Raw genomic sequence first — 24,497 nt, 5'->3', positions numbered from 1 at the left:
AGCCTGTTAAGTTGTGCATTAAGAAAAACTTTGGAATACCACGAAAATTACCAAAATGTTACACAAAGACAGGATGTGAGTATATGCTGTTTGAAATTGGCACCTATTGACTTGCTGGCTGCAAGGATGCCACACAATTTACATTTGTAAAATCAAAACAACATCTGTGAAACACAGCAAGATGAGATATGCTTGTGCAAATTTCCTACCTGCAGTTTCATCTTAGGTAGGGCATCATGTCAAGTTCAATAATAATTGGTGGTTATGTTGTTGTTAATGTCATCAAGTCAGTTCTGATGAATCAGAACTGTCCTGTATAGGGTTTTCAAAGAGCAACTGGTGGGTTTAAACTACCAACCTTGTGGTTAGAAGCCCAAAGCCGATCCTATGGTGGCTATAGACTACATTTTTTGTTTTGTTTTTAAATTTGGAAACTCATTAGCTGCCTTCTAAAAATAAATGTATCCACTGGAAAATGGGACAGTATAAACAAAGGCTGGTTTAGTGGCTTCCAAAATCATTACTCCTTTCTCTATCCTAGGTTTTTTGGTGACAACTGAGCGCTCCAATTATAGATCCTGTAAAAAAGCAAGGTGATACTAGGTCAGGTTTATAATTTTGATAAAAATGTTTTCTGCTGGAAGAGGAAACCCTCAAGCAGGAGAGCACAAATGCCTCATTTGAAGGCTCAACAGAGCTGGCTGATTCCAGATCTAAATAAATGTAACATTACTAGTCTTAGTGTGGCACTGTAGGATAAGCACTGGACCATAACGTCAATTTGAACTGAAAAGTTGAAGGCTGAAACCCACCAGCTGCTCCTTGGAAACCCTATACAGAGTCACCATGAGTTGGACTTGAATGGATGACACTTAACAACAGCAAGCGTTCTTACTAGGGATTTTTGTTGTTGTTTTTGTAGGCCAGCTTAGAACCCAATAGTTTTAAGTATTCTTTTCTAGTCTAATTCTCCCACAGACTAGTTTTTCATATGTTATTTTACCCACTGCCTGTTTCTCAGGAATATATGTACAATGTTATAGCTTAAAGATTATTCTCCTAGTGTAGTTTCTCATTATTATTGATATTCTTCAACTGGTCTTTATCTTATTAAAAGATTGCATAGCCTTATATGTGACAGTATGCTTAGTGTAAATAAGGTACAAAGGGAAGAGGATATAAGTACTGGGGTAAAAAAATGTCATTGATGTTGGATTCAAACATGAGGCTACATGTGACTGCCAAGGTGATGGGGAGGTAACACTATGTGAAAATGAGGCAAAAGTATTGCTACAAAATCACAGAAAAACTTTTATTAAGCAAAGTTATCAAAATGTACATTTATTGGTTTTAGATATATATGCCATGGAGGTTTATATACTTCTGTGTCTCTAATACTTTCTCCAAAGAATTCTGCACTCTTTGATTGACATTATACCAAAATCATTTTGTCAGTTTTGGCATACATAACAGACTGAAACTGTGAGCACATCTAAAGTCTGAAGGGGCAAAATCAAGGCTATTGGATGGATGGGGTAGGGTTTCTCAATGAAATTCTTATAGGGCAGCAGCCTTTGTTACCCTCAAAAAATGCACAGGTGTTTTTTCATGACGGAAAACAAATTCCCTGATACAACTTTCCTGACTGTTTCTTCATCAATGCAAGTTTTTATTTTTTCAAGACTTCTTAATAAGATCCCATGCTTCCTCCAAGATTATCCCTTTGCAACTCTCAAAAAACAGTCACCATAACCTTCTGACATGACCTCTCTGCCTAGAATTTAACTGACCCAGCAGATCTCAGAAGCAACTGTTTGATTGGACCTTTTGAAAATCTTTTTGAAGATACCTTAATATACTAATGAGAGTAAGACAAGTTTATTGTTGAGAGAACTTGTCTGCAATAATTCACTGATGGCAAAACTTGCTTAAATATGTTATGTGTGGAATAAAACAGTTCATATTAGAACTGGAACCTCAGTAGCAATAATTTTGACTTACCCTCATTTATTTATATCTTTATGTTAAAATTTGAAAATATAATGTTACTCTAATGCTATCATTAACTTTCTTTGCTGTCATGGACATGAAAAAAAAGGCTATCATTGTGAATATCAGATGGATCTTGGCTGAAAGCAGGGGATTCCAGAAAGATGTTCACTTGTGTGTTTTTTTGACTATGTAAAGGCATTCAATTGTGTAGATCATAAGAAACTAATGATAACATTGCAAAGAATGAGATTTACAGAACACTTACTTCTGCTCTAAACAGACAAAGAGGCAGTGGTTCAAACAGAGCAAGGAAATAGTTCATGATTTAAAATTAGAAAAGTTGTGTGTCAGGGTTGCATCATTCTACTTTACTTATTCATGCTGTATGTTGAGCAAATATTCATAGATGTTGGACTATATTAAGAGTTTACATCATGAATTCATAGAAGTTGGACTATATTAAGAAGAGTTTACATCATGACTCATTGAAAGGAAGACTCATTGAAAATGTACAATATATAGATGACACAGCCTTGCTTGCTGAAAGTGAAGAACTTACCGATGAAGATAAAAGAATACAGCCTTTAATATGGATTATGAGGCAATGTAAAGAAATCAAAAATCCTCACAACTGGACCAGTAAATAACATCATGATAAATGGAGAAAAGACTGAAGTTGTCAAAGATTTTATTTTGCTTGGATCCACAATCATTGCTGATGGAAGCAGCAGTCAAGAAACTAAATGACATTGCATTAGGCAAATCTTTTGCAAAAGAACTCTTAAAAGTGTTCAAGAGCAAAGACACAATTTTGAAGATTAAGGTGTGTCAGATACCATCCATGGTATTTTCAATGGCTTCATATGTATATGAAAGCTAGACAGTGAATAAGGAAGACCAGAGAAGAACTGATGCATTCAAATTATGGTGTTGACAAGGAATATTGAAAGTATCATGGACTGCCAACAAAAGAAATTCATTTGTTTTTAAGAAATACAACTAGAAGTGAGTATGGTGAGACTTTGTCTCGCATACGTTAGGCATGTTATCCAGAGAGTCCAGACCCTGGAAAAGTAGAGGATCAGCCAAAAAAGGGCTAGACCACCATTGAGATGGACTGACAGTAATGGGTTCAAGCAAGGCCGTCATTGTGAGAATGTCGCAGGGCCAGGCCATGTTTCAATCTGTTGTACAAAGGGTTACTTTGAGTCCTCGGAACTGACTCAATAGCATCTAACAATAATAACAAAAACAATCATGGTTTTTAGAAACAGATACATCATTAAAAGAGAAAAATGGAAGGAATATTTAAATATGGATGTGCCATTATAAGGAGCCCAGGTGGCATACATCAGGCTGCTAACTGAAAAGCAGCAATTGGAACCCACTAACAGCTTCAATGAAGAAAGATGAGGCAGTCTACTTTCTTAAAGATTTACAGACTAGGAACCCCTATGGAGCAATTCTATTCTGTTCTAAAGGTTCACTCTGAGTCTGAATTGGCTCAGTGACAGTGGGTTTGATTTGATTTTATACAATTACATCGAGTCCTGGTGTGGTGCTGTAGGATCAACACTGGACTGCTAACCACAAGGTTGGTGCTTCAAACCCTTCAGATGCTCTTTAGAAACCCTATACAGGGTCACTCTCAGCCAGAATTGACTTGATGTCACATAACAACAGCTCTTAGATATAACTGAAAGATCAGGTAAACTAGGAAGTGTTTCTTATGAAAATCATTCAGAGATTACATATTTAGTGTATTTAAGTATTTTGAATTGAACTTAACATGTACAATGAAGTTACAAAGCATTTGTAAAAAATACATGGGTAGTATAACTATAAACACATACTTTACTAATTTTGTTGTTGGTAAGGGCCATGGAGTTGGTTCCAACCTGTGTAGTGACCCTGTACAGAGTTTCCTAAAAGTGGGTGATGGGTTTGAACCACCAACCTACTTGTTGTTAAGTGCCATTGAGTTGGTTCCGACCCATAGCAACCCTTTTTAAGGTTTCCGAGGAGTGGCTGGTGAGTTTGAACCACTGACTTAATAGTTCAAACCAACATTGTGGTTGAGTGTTGTCCTAGAGTGCCACACCAGTACTCCAACCTATTGGTGAGTAATAAATGTATACAATGCATATGCTGTTGTTGTTAAGTATTCTTACGTCAGTTTCAGCTCCTAATGACACTATGTGCTGTTGTTGTTGTTGTTAAGTGCCATCAAGTCAGTTCTGATTCATGGGGACCCTATATAGGGTGTCCAAGGAGCAGCTGGCGAGCTTGAACTACCAACCTTGCAGTTCAAACACCTTTGTAGTCTGACACATTAGCACACAGTGCCACACCAGGGCTCCTATACAATGACTTTAAACACTGAAGAGTCCAGCACCACCAGTACTATTTTGACCTCATTGTTGCAGCTGCTGTGTCAATCCTCTCACTGAGGAGCTTTCCCTTTTTCACTCACCCTCTGCTTTACCAACCATGATTTCTTTCTCCAGGGACTGGTCCTGCCTGACAATACGTCCAAAGTCTCAACATCCTTACTTCTAAGAAGACTTCTGGCTGTCCTCTAAGATAGACATGCTCATTCTTCTAGTTCTTGTTGCTATTATTAAGTGCTGTCGAGTCAGTTCTGACCCATAGCAATCCTGTATATGGTTTCCAAAGAGTAACTGGTGAGCTTGAACCACTGACCTTATGATTCAAACTGACTTTGAATTCCAGGGCATTAACACACAGAGCCACAAGAGGACTCCATTCTTCTAGTAGTCCATGGTATATTCAATATCCTTTGCCAGCACCATATTTCAAATAAATCAATACTTCTTCGGTTTTCCTTATTCATGTCCAATTGCATTTGAGGTGATTGCAAATACCAAGGCTTAGCTAAGTCAGACCTTAGTCCTCAAAGTGACATCTTTACTTTTAAACATTTTCAAAAGATCTTTGGCAACTATGAGGGTGAGTCAAAATTTATCCACATCCATGGTTCATGACAACATTGAGCATACATGTGAAATGATTCTGTCAAATAGATGAGTGATAGTGGATTATGTGGCAAATCATTTACAAACCTGAAATGGCTCTGCCTATGAAATAATCTACAACAAACTTGGGTTTGAAAAGTTTGTGTGAGATGGGTACCGAAACAACTCACAGAAGAACATAAACAAAGATGTTTGGATATCTGCAAACAAAATTTGGACCGATACTCGAAGGAAGGTAAGTTTCTTCTAAAAAAATCATTACTGGTGATAAAACATGGATTAATCACTGTGAACCTGAAAGTAAACGGTAGAATCTGGAATGGAAATATCCTCAATCACCAACCTAGAAAAAGTTAATCATAGGCTGGAAAATTGATGATTTCAGTTTTCTGGGATTCTCAAGAAAGTTTCAATCAATAGGGCTTGTTACAGTTAGATGTTCACTGGAGAGCTGAAGCCTAAACTTTGGAAAAAGGCAGAGGACTGCTATCCAAGGGCATTCTGATCTTGCATGACAATGCATGCCCTCACACCTCTGCCCACACTGTTGACACACTGCAAAGACTTGGTTTTGAGATGTTAAAGCATCCTCCCTATACTCATGACCTTGCTCCATTAGACTTTTACCTATTTGGTCCCCTGAAAGCAGCCCTTTCAGGACAAAGATTCACCGCTAATGAATAAGAAAAGATAGCAGTGTATTTGTGACTCACAGCTCAGCCTAAAACATTTTTAAATAAAGGAATGCCAAAGCTGGCTGATAAATGGACAGAGTATTGAAAAGCAAGGAGATTATGTTGAAAAATGAAGTATTTGTCTTTTCTTAAAAGTTGATTAAAATAAATTCTACAGCCATTTTAGGAATAGTTTCTGACTCACCCTTGTATTTTGCTGAATGCTCCAAGTAAAATGAAATCTTTAACAACTTCAGTCTTTACTCCATTTATCTTGATTTTGACCATTTGCCCAGTTGTGAGAATTTTTTTTTTTTAATGTTGAGGTGTAATCCATAATGAAGGCTATAATCTTTGATTTTCATCAGTAAGTACTTCAAATCTTTGTCACTTTCAATAGGCAAGGTTGTGTCAGCTACACATAGATTGCTAATAAGTATTGATCCAATCCTTTTGCCTCATTCTTCTTTATACAGTCCAGGTTTTCAGATTATAATTTTTTACAATATGGATTAAGTATGATGAAAGGATATAAACCTGATGACACCTTTCCTGATTTCAAATTAGGAGTATGCCCTTGTTCTGTTAGAAGGACTACTTTTTGGTCCTTGGGCCACATGCATATCTGAGAGTTGGATGGTGGAGGGAAAAAGCTAGTGTAGTTATGTAAATCATAGAAATGTTTGTATATATATTTCTATATGATATGGAATGCATACCTAAATCTGTCAATTGATAAATAATCACTTAAAGATATTATACATCATATACACATCCATTGTATATTTAGAATTTTTTCCTTTGTGGTACTTTATTAGTATGTCACCTTTGAGCTTCTATATCTTTGGTGGTATGGTGGTGTACTGTGAAGTCAATTCCACCTCATAGTGACCCTGCATAGGGTTTCTGAGTAAATCGTTCTGTAGCAGAAAGCCTCATCTTTCTCCTGCAGAATGGCTGGTAGTTTCAAACTGCTGATCTTGAGGTCAGCGGCCCAACTCATAACCACTATGCTACCAGAGCTCCTTTTATATCTTTAAATAGTACTAATAAATTAATGCCTATGTTTAAACTGCATTATCTAATGGTTATGACAGAAAAATGCTAAATATTTTCCAGAAAAATAATGATCACTTTCTCCCCCTTCATTACATAAATTAAATGTCACTGTCTTTTCTTATCCTAATCATTTCCTGTGCATTTAAGTGTAGGTACAATTTTCATCTATTTAAATGGAAAAAGATTAACAAAACGGAAAAAAAAAAGTGGAACTTAAAATTTAAGCTTTGATAAACATTACATGGCAATGTGTTAAAAAAAAATCACTCTTTGATACAAGTTGTAGCTCTCTTTAAATCAGACAATATGTATGTATGTTTTCTTTACAAAAAAACCGACAATAAAATAGATGTGTATTTGTCATAAACACATGGGGATCAAATAATATTAGATTACTTTTTACATGTTATGTTCTTTACTCTTAAAAAATAAAGCAAATGTACATCTGACAATATGGTCTATTCAGAAGTCTAGGAATAAATGTAGAATAGCAATAAATGTATCATGTAAAGATTTATATCTCTCTCCATATCTAATCGTCTTATAGATATCTTTATATTTATGTACATATATATATATAATCTTATTATATATATAATCTTTACATATTATATAAAAATTAGAATTCAGATTTTTTAAAATACTCTGTATTGAGAATTTGATTCCCCATATTAAATATTTAGAAACTCACTCATGATTTTCATAATCAAAATTTTATACCAAACCATTATTAGTATGTTATATGTGAAAAATATTATATTTCAGAGACTACTGTAAACTGTTAAGTAGAAAGAACCAAAGATTATAAGAATTAAGCTGTATTGCAACTTCTATGATTCAGATTAGTGTCCTTTGATAATTTTCCAGTAGTAATTATTGTATAATAGACTGTGTAGACATTAGTATAAGGTCATAAAAAAAAGCAGAAGGTTTTGAGTCAGAAAAAAAAAGGAGTAAAATTTTGTTCAAACCTTAATTACTTCCTGCTCATAATCTTAGTGGATAATAATGTATGTGACATATTTTATTCATCTTTTCCTTGTCTGAAATTGGTACACTGGTATTCATCTTGCATAATCTCTGTAAAGATCAAGGATGATATCTGCACATTCTTAGTATGATACTCATTAAACAATAACACTGGATAAAAGGTAGCTTTAATTAATTATCATTATTTTAATAATATAAACTCAGTGATCAAATGGCAAAGAGAAATAAGGAAATGAAATAAAAATAGAAATGAATATTCAGCATTATTCAGAAATACTGTGTAAGTAATGAGACACTCAACACATTTTACTGTGTGAAAAACTAAAGAGTGAATTTGTCTCATTCAAAAGTCTGCTCAGTTCATTTATTTCTCTCCCTTTTTCACCTCCTTGACTTAATTCATTCTTGATGTCAGACTCAGGGTTGCTTTTCACTTGTTAATCCATTCAAGAATTCATTCATGCATTCATTCATTCCATCAATATTTAATCAATGCAAAGAACACTTCAGTTACTGTGTTATAATGCAAAACTATACAAAAAGAGTTCTTACCAACAGGGAATTAACCCGCACATGGAAGAGACACTAAAACAAATATCTGCACCCTTGGGTGACTATGGTCTATAACAGACTACTGGTGTAGTGCTACAGGATAAGCACTAGACTGCAAGGTCAGTTTGAGCCATAGGTCAGCAGTTCAAACTCACAAGATGCTCCTTGGAAACCCTATACAGGATGACCATGAGTCAGAACTGACTCAAAGGCAGTTAATAACAACAACAACAACAATGGTCTGTAACAATTATGTGCATAGACTTATATGAACATGCATCCTGAAACATTAATAGAATTTTCCCTGTAGGATATAAAAACTAAGAGCAATGGCAGACTGTGTATGAAGATACAGAGGAAAATGTTAGCAGTTGATGTTACCCAGAATAAAGTAGTTTTGTATATCTAAATCACTGAGACTCTCTACATGGTAAATGTTGTGGAAGGAAGGAAAAGAGATAAGCAGAAACAGATCACAAAAACTTGTGTTTGCAGAGCTTGGGACTATAACTGTTGAACCAATTGAAGAGTGTATGAGAGAATTTTAGGTAGAAGTGCCACATTTTAAACATGGAATTCAATATCACTGACAGAATACAAAAGCAACAAAATGAAAAGAGGATATGGCACTAGACAGAAGGAAAAAAATAGAGAAAAGGGAAAAATAGAAGAAAATATTGATAGAATTGTATCATCTTAATATGATGTCTGACTCAATTTGGAAACTGAACTAAAGACAAACCCTTGAATCAACACTATTGCAGCAAGACACAAGGTTCCCTGTGCTTAGCTTAATGCGATTATATATATACATATATACCTATATATACATACATATATATAATTGCACATGGTTTGTTGAAAAGAAAATATGTGTATGAGACTAGTGATGATATTATCTTGACTGCTAGAGATGAGTAAGTGGAAAATTGTACTCTCTATGAATGCATCAATTAATTATATCCTGCTACTTAACAAAATGATTATACAGAAAACAGCTGGCAAATGCTCACTTCCATCAAGTTGACAAGATTGTAGGGCTCTGGTAAGTATAACATTGATTAAATGATGAGAATATCTATATAAAAATGAATAATCCTCTCCAGGTAGAATGGCTCCATGAGATAACTAATAGTGACTACAATTGTCTGTATCTGGAGATCACTCAACATATATTTGTGAAATGACTCATCGCAGCAGTTAGTTGCAATTGTTATTTTAAGTCAGTTCCAACTCATAGCAACCCTGAGGGTTAATGTGCTGGACTGCAAGGTCAGTTTGAATAGAAAGGTCAACAGTTCAACCTCACCAGTCACTCCTCAGAAATGCTATACAGGGTTTCTTTGAGTCAGAACTGACTCAATGTCATTTAACAACAATGACATAGGGTTTCCTAGGAGTAGCTGGTGAGTTTGAACCACTGACCTCACAGTTAAAACCGACTTTGAGGTCAAGGACTTAACTTACAGTGCTACACCAAGACTCCATTGGATAAAACAATTTAATATTTTGTCTTGGTGTAGTGCTGTGAGCTAATGTGTCAGACTGCACAGTCATTTGAACTGGTCAGTGATTCAAGCTCACCAGCTGCTCCTTGGAAACCCTATACAGGGTTGGTATGTGTTGGAATCAACTCGACAGCACTTAACAACAATTGTCATTATAAAAATATGTTGGCTTCATATGATATGCTCTTGAATGTGAAACATAGAATCTATGGTTTGATCCTTTCTGCTGTCTCAACAATTTAAAGCTTTGCAAACCCTATGCAGGGTTGCTATGAGTTGGTACCAACTTGATGACACTTAACAAGAACATAGTCAACCATAAGTTGAAATAACCACTAACAAATTAATTATCCACTTTAATTATTCCCTTCATTAGTCAAAAAGTAAAAACTACATTCTATGGACCTGACTATACTGTTTTAACTGCTTTAGAATTGTATGTCTAAAAAATAACTTTATGGTTGCTTAACTGAATATCAAATAAGTATGTTGATAACTCTAGATATTCAAAAATTCAATTGCTAATAATATTAAATGGAGACTATAAACATGGACCTTAAAAGATGAAACTGACTGTATCTGTGGAAAGAGATGATGGAGAGGTGCATTACCATCAGCCAAAAAAACGCAGGGGCCTGAGCGTGGAACAGACCATCAATGACTCATATGCAAGTTCAGGCAGAAGCTGAAAAAATTAAAACAAATACACAGGAGACAAAACATGGCCTTGAGTATATCTCACCTGAATTTAGAGACCATCACAAGAACGGATCTGATGCAGTAGATACTAAGACTGGAAGAGTTATGGGATGACATCAAGAACATCAAGAACATTAGAAGGCAAACATTCTAATGGGGATACTGAATGGTTTGAAGTCAGGGAAGCTGTGGGCCAGAGTTGTATCCTTTTACCACATTTACACAATCTGCATGCTGAACAAATAATCCAAGGATATGGATTATATGAAGAAGAACATGACATCAGGATCAGAGGAAGATTTATTAACAACCTGCAAAATGTAGATGATACAAGTTTGCTTGATGGTAGCAAAGAGGACTTGAAATATTATTGATGAAGCTCAAAGACTACATGAAAAGACTACTCAAAGAGATGTATATGAACTACATCTCTAGTGTAACAAAAGGAAAATCCTCACTACTGGCCCAATAAATAACATCATGATAAACAGAGACAAAGTTGAAGTTACAAAGACTTCATTTTGCTTGGGTTTATAATCAACACTGATGGAAGCAGCAATTAAGAAATCAAATCATATTGCATTATACAGTTTTGCTGCAAAATTCCTATTTAAAGTGTTAAGAGCAGTAAGGTCACTGAGGATAAGGGTAGGCTGACCTAAGAAGTGATATTTTCAATTACCTCATATGCATGTGAAAGTTGGACAGTGAGTAAAGAAGGTCATAAAAGAGTTAATATATTTCAATTATGGTGTTGAGAAAGCATTTTTAAAGTACCATAGGCTTCCAGAGAAGGAGCTCTGGTAGCGTAGTGGTTACGAATCGGGCTGCGAACCTTAAGGTCAGAGGTTCGAAACTACCAGCCGCTCCGCGGGAGAAAGATGAGGCTTTCTACTCCCGTAAAGATTTACACCCTCAGAAACCCTGTACAGGGTTGCTATGGGTCGGACCCGACTCGATGGCACTTAACAACAACAACAACAAGGCTTCCAGAGAAATAAACAAATTTACACTTAGAAGAAGTACAACCAGAAGGCTTCTTTGTTGTTGTTGTTGTTAAGTGCTATCAAGTCAGTTCCTACCCACAGTAATCCTGTGTAACGTTTTCAAAGAGTGGCTGGTGAGCTTGAACCATAAATCTTTCAGTTCAAAGTGACCTTGCAGTCCAGCACATTATCCCACAGTACCACACCAGGCCTCCAGAAGGCTTCTTAGAAGAGAGGATTTTGAGACTATGTTTCTTGTATTTTGGACATGATTTCAGAAGTGAACTGTCCCTGGAGAATATCATGCATGGTAAACTAGAATGTCAATGAATAAGGGGAAGACCCCCAACCAAGTAGACTGACACAGTGGCAGGAACAATTGGTTCAGAACATAACAATATTGAATATGGTGCAGGACTGGGCTGAGTTTTATTCTGCTATGCACAAGGTAGCTATGAGTCAGACCTGGTACAATGTAGGATAAGCATTTGACCTCAAGGTCAGGGACTAAAACCCACAAGTCGCTCCTCGGAAACCCCAGGGTGTCTATGAGTCAACAGCATTTACAAGCAACAACATGTTAATATCTTGAATTACTTTGTAAGAATACTGAAGCTTTGCAAAATAAAGTCATGTATTGGTAAAATCTTTGTGCTAAATTGTGAACTCAGGCATACCTGATTCCAAATGCATCACTACATATTCTACTATTTTGCCTCTATGAAAGACCAGATTATACTGTGCAACAAGAAAATATTTAAATAAGTTTCTTGTGAAAGTCCTCATAGTGCTATTATTATAAAGTGTTATTGAGTCGATGCCAACTCATAGGGACCCTGTATAGGGTTTCCAAGGAGCAGCTGGTGGATTTGAACCAACAACTTTGTAATTAGCAGTCCAGTGCTTATCCTACAATGCCATACAAGAACCCCAGTCCTCATATTACTCTTATAAATGAAAACTCAGCTGTGTTGTTGTTATATACCATTGAATTGATTCTGTCTCACAGCAACTTCATGTCCAACAGAACGGAACATTGCCCAGTCCTGTGTCATCCTCAGTCGTTCCTACATTTAAGCCCTTTGTTGCAGTCACTATGATAATGCATCACATTGATGATCTTCTACTTTTTTGCTGACCATTTTTGCTGACCAAGCATAATGTCCTTCTTGAGGGACTGGTCCCAGCTTACATGTCCAAATTATGTGCACAAAGTCTTGCTTCCCTCACTTCCAAGGAACATTCAGGTTGTATTTCTTCTAAGTCAGATTTGTTCTTCTGACAGTCCCTCGTAGTCAGTGTACTCACCAACACAATATCCCAAAAGCTTTATAATTTTTTGATCTTCCTTATTCATTGTTAACTTTTGCAATAATCTGAGGCAATTGAAAATGCTTTGGCTTGGGTAAGGCATGAAGATGTGTTAAGAGTGACATCTGTGCTTTATAATACTAAGGATATCTTTTGCAGCAGATTTGTCTGATACAATACATCATTCAGTTTCCTGACTCTGTTTTAATGGTGTTGATTGTGGATTCAAGAAAAATGAAATCCTTGACAACTTAAATCTTTTTTTTTTTTTTTTTTTTTTTTAATGTTTACTATGATGTTTATTGGTCAGACTTTAAGGATTTCTGTTATCTTTATGTTGAGGTATAATCCATATTGAAGGCTGTAGTCTTTGATCTTCATCAATAAGTGCTACATGTCTTCTTCCCTTTCAATAAGCAAGGTTGTATAATTTGCATATTTCATTCTATTAATGAGTCTTCTTCCAATCCTGATGCCTCATTATTCTTCATGTAGTCTAGATTCTCAGATTTTTACTCAGCATACAAGAAGAATTTTTGTAATTTTAAATCATGAATTATCCCCCTGTTTTGTTCAAATGGCTCCCTCTTGGTATATACAAATTCCACAAAAAACCATTAAGTGTTCTGGAATTTGTATTATTTTAAACGTTATCCATAATTTGCTATGATCCACACAGTCAAATGCCTTAGCTTAGTCAATGAAACATAAGTTAACATGAAACACTGGTGAACATCTTTCTGGTATTTTCTGCTTTCAACCAAGTTCAGTTATCACCAATGTTATTTCTCATCCCACGTCCTCTCCTGAATCCAGCTTAAATTTCTAACAGTTTCCTATTGATACATTGCTGCAAGTATTTTTGAAATATCTTAAGCAAAATATTACATGTGGTCTGTTATGCTGAGAATGACATATTGAAGATGAAAGGTTTCACTTCATCATTAAACAGAATATCTCATGCTCTATACTGTCAGTGATAGGATAATATCTATATGCCAACAAGGAAGACCAGTTAATATGATAATTTTTCACAATTACCCACCAAGCACTAATACTAACTGAGGAAATTAAAGTTTTATTTTTAAAAAGTTCTGCAGTGAGAAATCAATCATACATTCAGTGAAGATAATAGATAATGGTATTTATATATATTATACCAGTAATTATAAATAATAATTGGAATGTAAAAGTTGGAAATAAATAAGGATCAGCAGTTGGGAAATATAACCTGGGTAATACAAATGATTTTGGAGATACCATGATAAGAAATTTTCAAGACCAATGAATTGTTTATTTTGAAAAAAATAGTGACTATTCATGTGGATCTTGCCAGATGGAATACACAGGAATTAAATCAATTATATCTGTGAATAGAGACAAAGGACAAATCATACCAAGGAAAGGTGCTGTCTATGGAAGAGATTGCTCTTATGCAAGCTAAAGTTAGAGCTGAAGAAAGTCATAAGTTAATGAAAGCCAATATATTACTGTGAGTATATTCCACTTGAATTTAGAGACTATCTCTGTAATACACATTGAACACTGAATACCAGATGGGTTATGGAATGACATAAAAAAATTCATATTTGAAGTAACCACAAAGTCTTTAAAAAGATAGGAAAGGAGTAATTGACCAAAGTGGATGTGAATAATAGAGATTCTTTAAATTGCTCTTGGATGATAAATAATGAACAAAAATGAAAAAAAAAAAAAAAGAAAAGGAACTCAATAGAAGATTTCCAAGGGTGGCCTGAGAAGACAAAGTAAACTACTGTAGTAAAAGACTCAAAGACCTGGAAGTAGAAAACACTTTTGGTTTTTCTTAAGCTAAAAGAAGTAAAGGAACAAAACTGAAGCCATCAATTACAACATTGAAGGAGTCTATGAACAAAATCTTAAATGAAATAGTAAACATCAAAAGAAGGGGAAGAAAAGCTAAGACATTCAACTGTGTGGATCATAGCAAATTATGGATATCAGTGAAAATAATCCCAATTCCAAAACACTTAATTTGGCTTGTGTGGAACTTGTATATACTTTGAGGCAGCCATTTGAACAAAACAGGGGGATACTTCATGATTTAAAATTACAAAAAAAAAAAAAATAATAATAATAAGGGAAAGAAATGCCAAAAATAATTGGTCAACCTTCACTCATTTTGGGAGGAAGCATATTATCAAGAACCAATGATACTGAAAGGAGTCCAATCTGCACTGAAGGCTCTAGGAATTGACAGAATTCCAACTGAATTGTTTCAACAAATTATTGCAGAACTGGAGGTGCTCACTTGTCTATCTATGCCCATTCAAAATAAAAGTGATACAAGAGAACACAAAAATTACTGAACAAATTAACCATACCAAGCACAATTCTGACATTAAGGTGAACCAGTTAGATTATTTGGATTCAGGCTGTGATGAAATCCTTAATTCTTGTTTGCCTTATCCCATGTGACATCTGATGTTAACACAGATACAAATGTGAATTACTGTTTACACATTAATATGTATAAGTGTGTCATACTTCAAAGACAATCAGTTCCATTATCTTCTACTTTTTAGGAGAGTACATTCTGTAAGATATCTAGTACAATTCCTTTCCTTCTTATTTTCAGTGGATAAAGAAAACAATCTTTTTTCTCAAAGGGAAACATGACTGAGAAATGAATAGAAGGCAGCCATTTTTTGTGCTTTGTTTTCCCATTTGTTTATCTTTTTTAGCTCCTCAAATATTTTCTTCAGTAAATCACAAGTTTAATTCAAATGAATATTGAAGAAAACTAGGTGAAAGACAAGAGACAAAAGAATGACATAAGAAAAAGCTAATAAGAACTTCCTCAAGAAGATATTTAAAAATTTCTGAACCATCTAGCTATAAGCAACAAAGAAGAATGGTCCAGGCACAAGAAACTGAGCCCAAGGTATTAGAATTAAGAATTAACACAGGAGTGTGGGAAAATATTATCGTATTATGTTTGTAATGTTTGGCTTATAACACATGAATCTACAAATTGACTTACATATTATATTTAAATAAAATCAATAAGGTCTATATACGAAACACTGAATTATATTCACAATAATTATAAGAATCCTTTGCCCTAGTTATCATACAAAGTGGTCTATATTTTGTATTTCATTCAATTCATAAAATAATTATAAAACATATTGTATGGCAAAGCATATTTTATATTTGAAGAGAAAAAAAAAGAGTCTCCACAGGTTAAGTGACTAACTCAAGGTCACAGAATACGTAAACGGCAAAACCAAAATTTGAAACCAAACAATCTGATTCTAAACCTGAATATGTAACCACAATACTAAGTAATCAGAATAAGAAATGCTATTCCAATTTTTACTGTACTTACAAAAGCTTTGGATAGAATTTCAAAAAAATTTTAAGCATTGTCATGACTATTTGCTAGATAGTTTATTAATAATGGAAATAAAACTAGGGAATAAAAGAGCAACGCAATATCAAGTTACTAAACCACAGGATGTTAGGAGTCTCTGAGGCCAGCACCATAGAGACACAATAAATAGTGTTTTACACAAATTATAAATAATTTAAATTCTAATGTTAATTTCAAGAGTGATCTCTTCTGTGCTTGAAAGAGGAAAAAAAAAAAAAAAATAGGAGTAACATTTGCTTCCACAATGGATAACAATGAGAATAAATGTTTCCTCAGTTTTATATGAATTTTGATAAAAAGCATAGGGCGTGACTAATTGCCAACCAGATATTCTCAAAACTAATTATCTGACGTCATAATTCCTACTGATAACATAGAATTCTACTTGGGATACAAGAAATGTAGAAATTACATAGCTCTCCATATAATTTGATGGTAGTGTTCTTGACGAATGCACCCCAAATGACCACTGTCCCAGTTAACTATACAAATAGCACTTCAGTAGCTATTTTTAAAGTTAAAAAATGTCATATTAAGAAAAAAATAGAAAATCTTAAATTCCTTTATAGGAAAAATATATAAAATACTTACATTATTAATAGAAGAGCATACTGGTTTCGGTCCGTAAATTCTTTGGGAAAGGACAACTGCAAAGGAAGTTCTTTTAAAGAAAGAATAAAGTATTAAAGACTAAAGAGCATTTAGATTTAAGACTGTAACATGCATAGAAAGTTGTTTTGAATCACATGGCATGCGGAAAACTTTACCATAGTCATCAATATGAAGCATCTTAATTTCTGGCTTTATGATCTTCTTCTTCAGGATAGCTTCCTTCAGCATAAAATTACTTTCCAACATACAATATTCTGTAAACCAGAAAAAGTAGTGTAGATAAATGCTATGAGTTGATAAAAATTAATGTATTGATTGAAGAGAGCATTATCAAGCTGTAACCATTTGACAGGCACTGAGTTAGACACTCCTTATACTCTTATAAATTCTCTGCTGAAATCCTACAACAATTTTCTAGCTAAACTCTTAAAATCAAGAAAACTGTCTCTGTAGAATAAGTACCAGACTGTAAACCACAAGGTTGGTGATTCAAAAAAGTTGGTGTTTCAAGCCCTACAAGCTGTTCCATAGAAGAAAGATGAGGTTTTCTGCTCTCGCAAAGATTTACAACCTCTGAAACTCTATTTGTTGTTGTTAGGTGCCATCGAGTCGGCACCAACTCATAGCAACCTTATGCACAGCAGAACGAAACAATGTCCGATCCTGGGCCAACCTCACTTCTGTTGCCACAGTTGAGTCCATCAATGCTGATACCTGGCCAATCCATCTCGTTGGGGGTCTTCCTCTTTTTTATCTGACCCTCCATCTTACCAAACAAGATACCTGTCTCAGAAACTGTTCCCTCCTTACAATATGTCCAAAGTATGAGAGGTGGTGTTAGGCCATCTTGGCCTCGAAGGAGCACTCTGGCTGCACTTCTTCCAAAATGGATCTATTGGTTCTTTTGGCAGTCCGTGGCACTTTTAGTATTCCCCTCCAACACTTTTACAATTAAAAGGCATCAATTCTTCTACGATCTTCCGTATTCACTGTCCAGCTTTCACATCCATATGAGGTTATTGAAAATACCATGGCTTGGGTCAGGCACACCTTAGTCTCCAAGCTGACATCTTTGCTCTTCAACACTTTAAAAAGTTCCTGTGCAGCAGATTTGCCTAATGCAGTATATCATCTGATCTCTTGATTGCTGCTTCCATGTTGATAGTTGATCCTAGAAGAATGAAGTCCTTGACAACTTCAAGTTTTTCTCCATTGATAAGAATGTTGTTAATTGGTCCAGTGGTGAGGATTTTTGTTTTCTTGACATTGAGATGTAATCCACACCAAAGGCTGTGCTCTTTGATCTTCATCAGTAAATGTTTTAAATCTTCTTCACTTTCAGCAAGCAAGGTTGTATCATCTGCATATCACAAGTTGTTAATGAGTCTTCCTCCAATCCTGATGCTACATTCTTCTTCATATAATCTGGCTTCTTAGATTACTTGTCCAGAAAAGACTGAATAAATACGGTGAAACTGCACAACTTTGATGCACACCTTTCTGGCCTTTAAATCACTCAGTATCCTCGTTCCGTTTAAAGGCTACCTCGGATCTATGTATATGTTCCTTATGAGCACAATGAAATTTTCTGAGATTCCTCTTTGCAATATTATCTATAGTTTGTTATAATCCACACAGGTATAATCATTAAAGCAAAAGTAAGCATCTTTCAGTATTCTCTGCTTTCAGCCAAGATCCATCTGATAACAGGAATAACCTTCATTTCACATACTCTTTTGAATCCTGCTTTAATTTCTGGCAGTTCCACATAATATATGGCTACAAACATTTTTTAATTACCTTTAGCAAAAGTTTACTTCCATGTGATATTAATAATACTATTCGATGATTTCCACATTCTGTTCTTTGGAGTAGTAACAAATATAGCCCTCTTCCAATCAGTTAGCCAGGAGGCTGTCTCTCAAATTTCTTGGCATAGTTGAGCAAATGCCTCTAGTGCTGCATCAGTTTGTTGAAATATTTCAAATGATATTCCATGAATTCCTGAAGTGTTTTTTTGTTTTGTTTTGTTTTGCCAATACTTGACTTAATCTTACCAAGCTGCTTTTGGACATTTTCTGTCCAGCTCTTTTACTTCATCATTTCTTCCAGTGGCTCTATATTCAAAAGCAAATTTCAGAGTATCTCGTGACATCCATTTTAGCTTTTTCTTTCTTTCCTGTTTTTTAGTTGTTTGTAATTACCTTTGGCTTTCTTTATATATAATATTTTTGATGTCATCCTATCCTCTGGTCTTTGATAATTAGCATCTAGAACATTAAATTTGTTCTGGAGATGGTCTTTAAATTCATGTGGGATATACTCAATGCCACATTTTGGTTCTCATGGACTTGTTTTCATATTCTTTACCTTCAACCTAAATTTGCACATGGGAAATTGATGACCTGTTTCATTATGAGCTGTTGGCTTTGCTTTGACTGATAATATTGAGCTTTTCCAACATCTCTTTACACAGATGTAGTTAATGTGATTCCTGTGTGTTCTATATTTCTTCTCCTGCTTTACTTTTTCTGTATCATTGATTTCTTTTTTAAACTCTAAACTTAATTTATTTTCTCTTCTTTTTTCTAGTTTCTCTAACTGAAAACTTAGATTATGCCTTTAAAATTTGGTTACAATGTGTTACATTTACATCCAGTTTAAAATATTTTCTATTTCCCCCCCTGATTTCTTCTTTTATCTTATTTGTTATTTAGAAATGTGCTGTGAGGTAATATCCAAATAATAAAATATTTTCCAGAATTCTTTCTGCTCTTTATCTCTAGTTTAATTACCTTTTACTCAGATAATGCCATCTGCATGCTTTTAATTCTTTTGATTCTTTAATGTATACAGACTTTCTTATGCTCAAGGATTTGGTCTAACTTGACAAAAATTTCAAGTGCACCTTAAGGAAAAAAAAAAAAAAAATGAAGACAAAGTATACTGTTAGGTGATGTTCTATGTTGGTGTTAAGTGCAGTCGAGCAAGTTTTGACATATAGCAACATATAGTATAGGGTTTCTGAGGATCAGCTGGTGGCTGGTGGGGAGCTGCTGACTTTGTGGTTTGCAATCCTGTGATTATCCTATAGTGCCACACTAAGAATTCAATGTTCTATAAAGGTTAATCATATCCAACTGATTGATAATGTTTTTCAAATTCTCCTGTGAGAGGAGTGATACAGTTTTGTAGGCCTATTTCTTCCTATAAGGAGACCTGGTTGCTAGTATCCAAAAAGTCAAGAGATCAAACCCACTAGCTGCTATATGGAATAAAGATGTGACAGTCCACATACTTAAATAATACAGCCTTGGAAACCCTATAGAGCACTTCTGCTCTAGCCGACAGAGTCTCTATGAGGTAGAATCTGCTCAGTGGCAATGGTTGTGGTTTGTTTTTGGTTTATTTCATCCTTTAGTTCTGTTAGTTTAGGGTCTATATATTGAAAAGTTCATGTTTAGAATTGTTGTGTCTTCTTAATAGAGCCATTTACTTTCATGAGATTTTAATAAAGGGAAATAACAAATGTATGGCCATTAGGTAAGGGATTCTTAAGGGGTGTTAAAGTAATCCAGAGCTTATGACAGTGATCTGAATGCTAAAGGGGATACAGCAGTTATTAGAATCTCCATGAAAATCATCCAATGAGAGGTCAGCCAAGGATCATAGCTAACCTGTGCAATCTTCATAGGGTCAGGGCTAGAGTAATAGATAACCCATAATCACTTTACTCCCTTTCACTGTTTACTTACAGGATTCTCACTAGGGGAATCTAATCAGCAGCCACAGTACAAGGGAATCTGTTAAGGACTTTATGCAAGCTATTTTTGGGGCACAGAATTTAAACAAATAAGTGAAAGTTAAGAGCGGTTCTTAAGTTAAGGAACAAATGAAAAATATCTGGAATGCTGGGGAAAATTACATTAGGATTTACTTCTAAATTATCCTCTTCTGTTATTTATAGTAAGTTTTTCACTAATATAGATAGCCCAGTTACAAGATTCTCTATTTTTATTTAATCAGAATAGACTCTAAAAGAAATACTGAGTAAGAATATGTACAAGATTTAAGGCTGATAGGGGTGTTATTTATTTATTTCAAAAGACCTGTTGGAATTTGTATTTCTATGAGAACGTGATTGGAGTTCCTTTTATCCTCATTATCAATGTAAATTTTTTATCTAATTAATATCCTAGGATAAATTGAATTACAATTTTACTTTGAATTTTAAATAATATATTGGATTTATAGGTTTTCCATGTCTGTTAATTATTTCATTGTTCTTTTTCTATTTTCTCTTCATGCTCTACTTCATGTAGCGCAAAAATGAGTTATGAATTGTTCACTAGGACACTTCTTTTCTTAGTTTACTTGTTTTCATTAACACAAACACTGACTTGCCATCGAATGCCTTATCTCCATTAGTAATTGTCCTTTTAAGAGAATTAAGCAACTGATCCTCTTCATGAGCTTCTTTTTCTTTTTTTTTTTTTAATCCCAAGACAATCCAGTGGGTTCTTGAATGGGAAAATCGCAAAGGCTTCTCATAAACAAAATGCTTTAAGATTTCTACAGAATTTAGTAGAAAAACATTATCCTTTAACAGGTATATAAATTAAAGACAGTTTGAGTTTGATTTTTTACCCCCCTTTGTTAAAGGCAAAATATTCAATGGATTCTAGATGTGTGTCAGTTAATTGGATTAACTCCAATATAAGCTATGATTTTATCTCACTTTATAGTCAATCCACATGCTCATTTGCTTAGGAAGAATGTGATCTTGTGAATAGTAATTAACTTGTCATAGATGTCACCAACCTTAAATGCCATTTGTGTATCATCAGTATTCAATCGTCTTCCCATTTTATCAACCACAATGTGTTCACTGTCATTATTGTTACTGTTAGTTTCAATACCTAATAAATTGAATTTACTTACAGTAGTCTCTTTATGGCCTTGTACTAAAGACCAGGATATAGAAATAGACATACACTAAAAGAATTGCCAAACTAACTTCCAGCTAAAAAAAAAACAGTGCATATTTAGAAAATTTAACTTTGTTTAGGACAAGCATGAAATCTTCAAGTGGTACTTGTAGTTGAAGAGTATAAAACAGTTCCTCTGCTCTTTCAAAAAGATATTTTCCATTGAACATTACATGGTTATTATATCTCTATCCTTTCTCTACACTCTTGCAGCAATATCCTCTCAATATCAATAAGTAACTGATGCAAGAAATAAAAATACAGTAGGGTGAAGTGGTATCAGATTGTACTGATTATACTTTCAGTTTGGAATTGGAACGTCTCTTTTGATTCATGAGACATACCACTTTTTAATATGATAATGGCCAAGTTGCTTAACATTTCTATGACTCAGTATCTTCAGCTACAAAATGAGATAATGCAATTAACTATCTCAGGTGGCTAGTCTAAGAATTAATTTAGTTCATAAATATAAAGCTACACAATTAGATTTTAATAGTCTATTTTCACTTATTAGAGCATAAGAGAATTGTTTGAACAAACAAATGTATAATATATTTTAAATTAGTTATATAGTTTCTTATCTATTTTATTGTAACTTCTTAAACACTGGCCATGTCTTAATATCTATGTAGTTCCAACCTATGACACATTATTTAATAAAGTGCTTCCTTAATAAATATTAGATGTTGAATCAATATACAAATGAATATATGAAATTAGAAGGCCATAGATAGCTGGAACAAAAAAGATAGAAAATATTAGGAAAAGAACTGTATGTTTCATAGTTTTCCAAAAAGTATCCAAGAGACATGGCTCCAGACAAATGATCTACATGAAAATACTTTTAAAAGTTCATGAGAAAATGGAATGGAAAGATAATGAAGTTTTCCCATGAACTTTTTGAAACTCCCCTCGTATAAGTCACAGGAAAGAATAAATAAGAAAACTCAAGGGTCAGTAGACTGAAAAATGTCCAAATCAGCCTCACAAATCACTTGTCATTCAATTCAGGCAAACAAGATATCATCTGATTGATCCAACTCTAGCAAAAGATGGCTTAAACTACTTGCTTTTCTGTTTCCTTATTAACACAAGGGCAAGTTGATGGCACCTACCCAATTTTGCCCATGCTATATACAGACTCTTTGAAAATGCCCCTCTAGAATATGACATTTAGAATAAATGATACAATGCCTTTCTTCAGTGGAAACCGTAATCACTCCAAGTGGCTTTGATGGTCTACTCACTTTCTGGGTTGTCCGTATTATGTAGGCTGACTACTGGGACTCCTGGACCTGGATTTAAAAATATATGGGTAAGTGTCTTAAGTACAGATAAGCAATAATTATTGAAAGGCTACTTTGAAGAGTTCTTTTTGTAAACAGAAGCATATTTCACAATTGAAAAATAATGAAACACAAAATCAGGTAACAGGTTTACTCTTGCTAAGGATATTTTGTCCATAAAATATGAGAAAAGGTATTTGCAGAGATTATTGCTAAGACCTGTTTTTACCAAAATGTCCTTTACTTCACTACTACACTTTTGTGGCATAGCCAAGCTTATATGTCTTACTGTATCTCTACTCTTTTACTGAATAGTCACTGATGTCCAGAAAACTAATTCATGACCCCATGATATTCTCAGGCATTGATTCAAGATGAAGTTCTGTTTGCTACTCAGCTAAGAAAGAATGTCTGTATATAAAAAATACATCATGTAAAATATGATTAAAACACTGAGAGCTAATAATGCTGATGCTATGTGCCACAGAGTCAGTTCTGATTCATATCAACCCTGCATAGTCTTTCCAAGGCTGTAAATCTTTGTGGGAGCAGAAAATCTCATTTTCTTTTGAGGAGCGGCTGGTGGATTTGAATTACTGACCTTGTGGTTAGCAGCCCAAGTCATTACCCACTATGTTACTAGGTGGGCTAATTATACTGTTAATTTCAAAAAGTAGATTAACCATAATCTCCAATATTTCAAATACACCAGTTAATTAAGATGTTATCATAAGATGTTTCATTAACTCTTCACTTCTGTGAGTAGCCTTGTCTAAAAGCCTAGTGTTTTCTCTCTATTGTCTTAATACCAGAAATTCTTCTCTTGATCACTTTATTTTAAATATCAAGAGAAAAAGGAAAAAAAATGAGTGAAAAGAGCAAGTGCTAGCTCATTTCTCATGACATCTTAAAGCAGGACATAATTGTCCAGAACTGAAGAGAATTGGAATAGAAAAATTCAATTTCTTATAGATTCCTGTTAACCTTAAAGTAAGTCAATATTTTAACCACCCCATTGTTGCTTTTTCTAAAGACTAGGTAAGCTAGTTTATTGTTATTTTATTACCTTATTCTTTTATTGTCATTTATTTTTATTTAAAAATATACATGTTGAAACAACCCTTATGGATTGTGTGACCATGTTGACTTACTCCTAGTTTGTTTGTCTAATTTGAATTTCTGATTAAAATGTGTATCTCATTTGGTTCATAATTTATACCCTTTTAATAAAAATGATTATGAATTAGGAATTCCAAATTATATTTCTAGGCTAATATAATTTCTATTAGTTACTAATAATAACAAAGAGTCCTGGTATGGTGCTGTGGGTTAATGTGTCAGACTGCAAAGTCATTTGAACTGCAAGGTTGGTGGTTCAAGCTCACCAGCTGCTCCTTGGAAACCCTATACAGGGTCGCTATGGGTC

General features: G+C 34.4%; 1 protein-coding gene across 2 annotated transcripts in view; it reads right to left on the bottom strand.

The window, feature by feature from the left end:
• Positions 1–24,497, bottom strand: part of DPP10 (dipeptidyl-peptidase 10 (non-functional)) — a 1,131,029-nt gene that overhangs the window by 46,309 nt on the left and 1,060,223 nt on the right. For both annotated transcript variants that reach the window (XM_006868717.1, XM_006868718.1), the window contains exons 17-19: positions 23,033–23,080; positions 16,950–17,048; positions 16,774–16,843 (exon numbers count right to left, since the gene is read on the bottom strand). In XM_006868717.1, the coding sequence (XP_006868779.1) occupies positions 16,774–16,843; positions 16,950–17,048; positions 23,033–23,080 (217 nt within the window). The remainder of the gene's footprint in view (positions 1–16,773; positions 16,844–16,949; positions 17,049–23,032; positions 23,081–24,497) is intronic.

Source organism: Chrysochloris asiatica, unplaced genomic scaffold (genome assembly GCF_000296735.1).
Source record: "Chrysochloris asiatica unplaced genomic scaffold, ChrAsi1.0 scaffold00123, whole genome shotgun sequence".
Classification (NCBI taxonomy): domain Eukaryota; kingdom Metazoa; phylum Chordata; class Mammalia; order Afrosoricida; family Chrysochloridae; genus Chrysochloris; species Chrysochloris asiatica.
The sequence above is the reverse complement of the archived record's forward strand: the minus strand, read 5'-3'. Positions and strand labels throughout refer to the sequence as shown.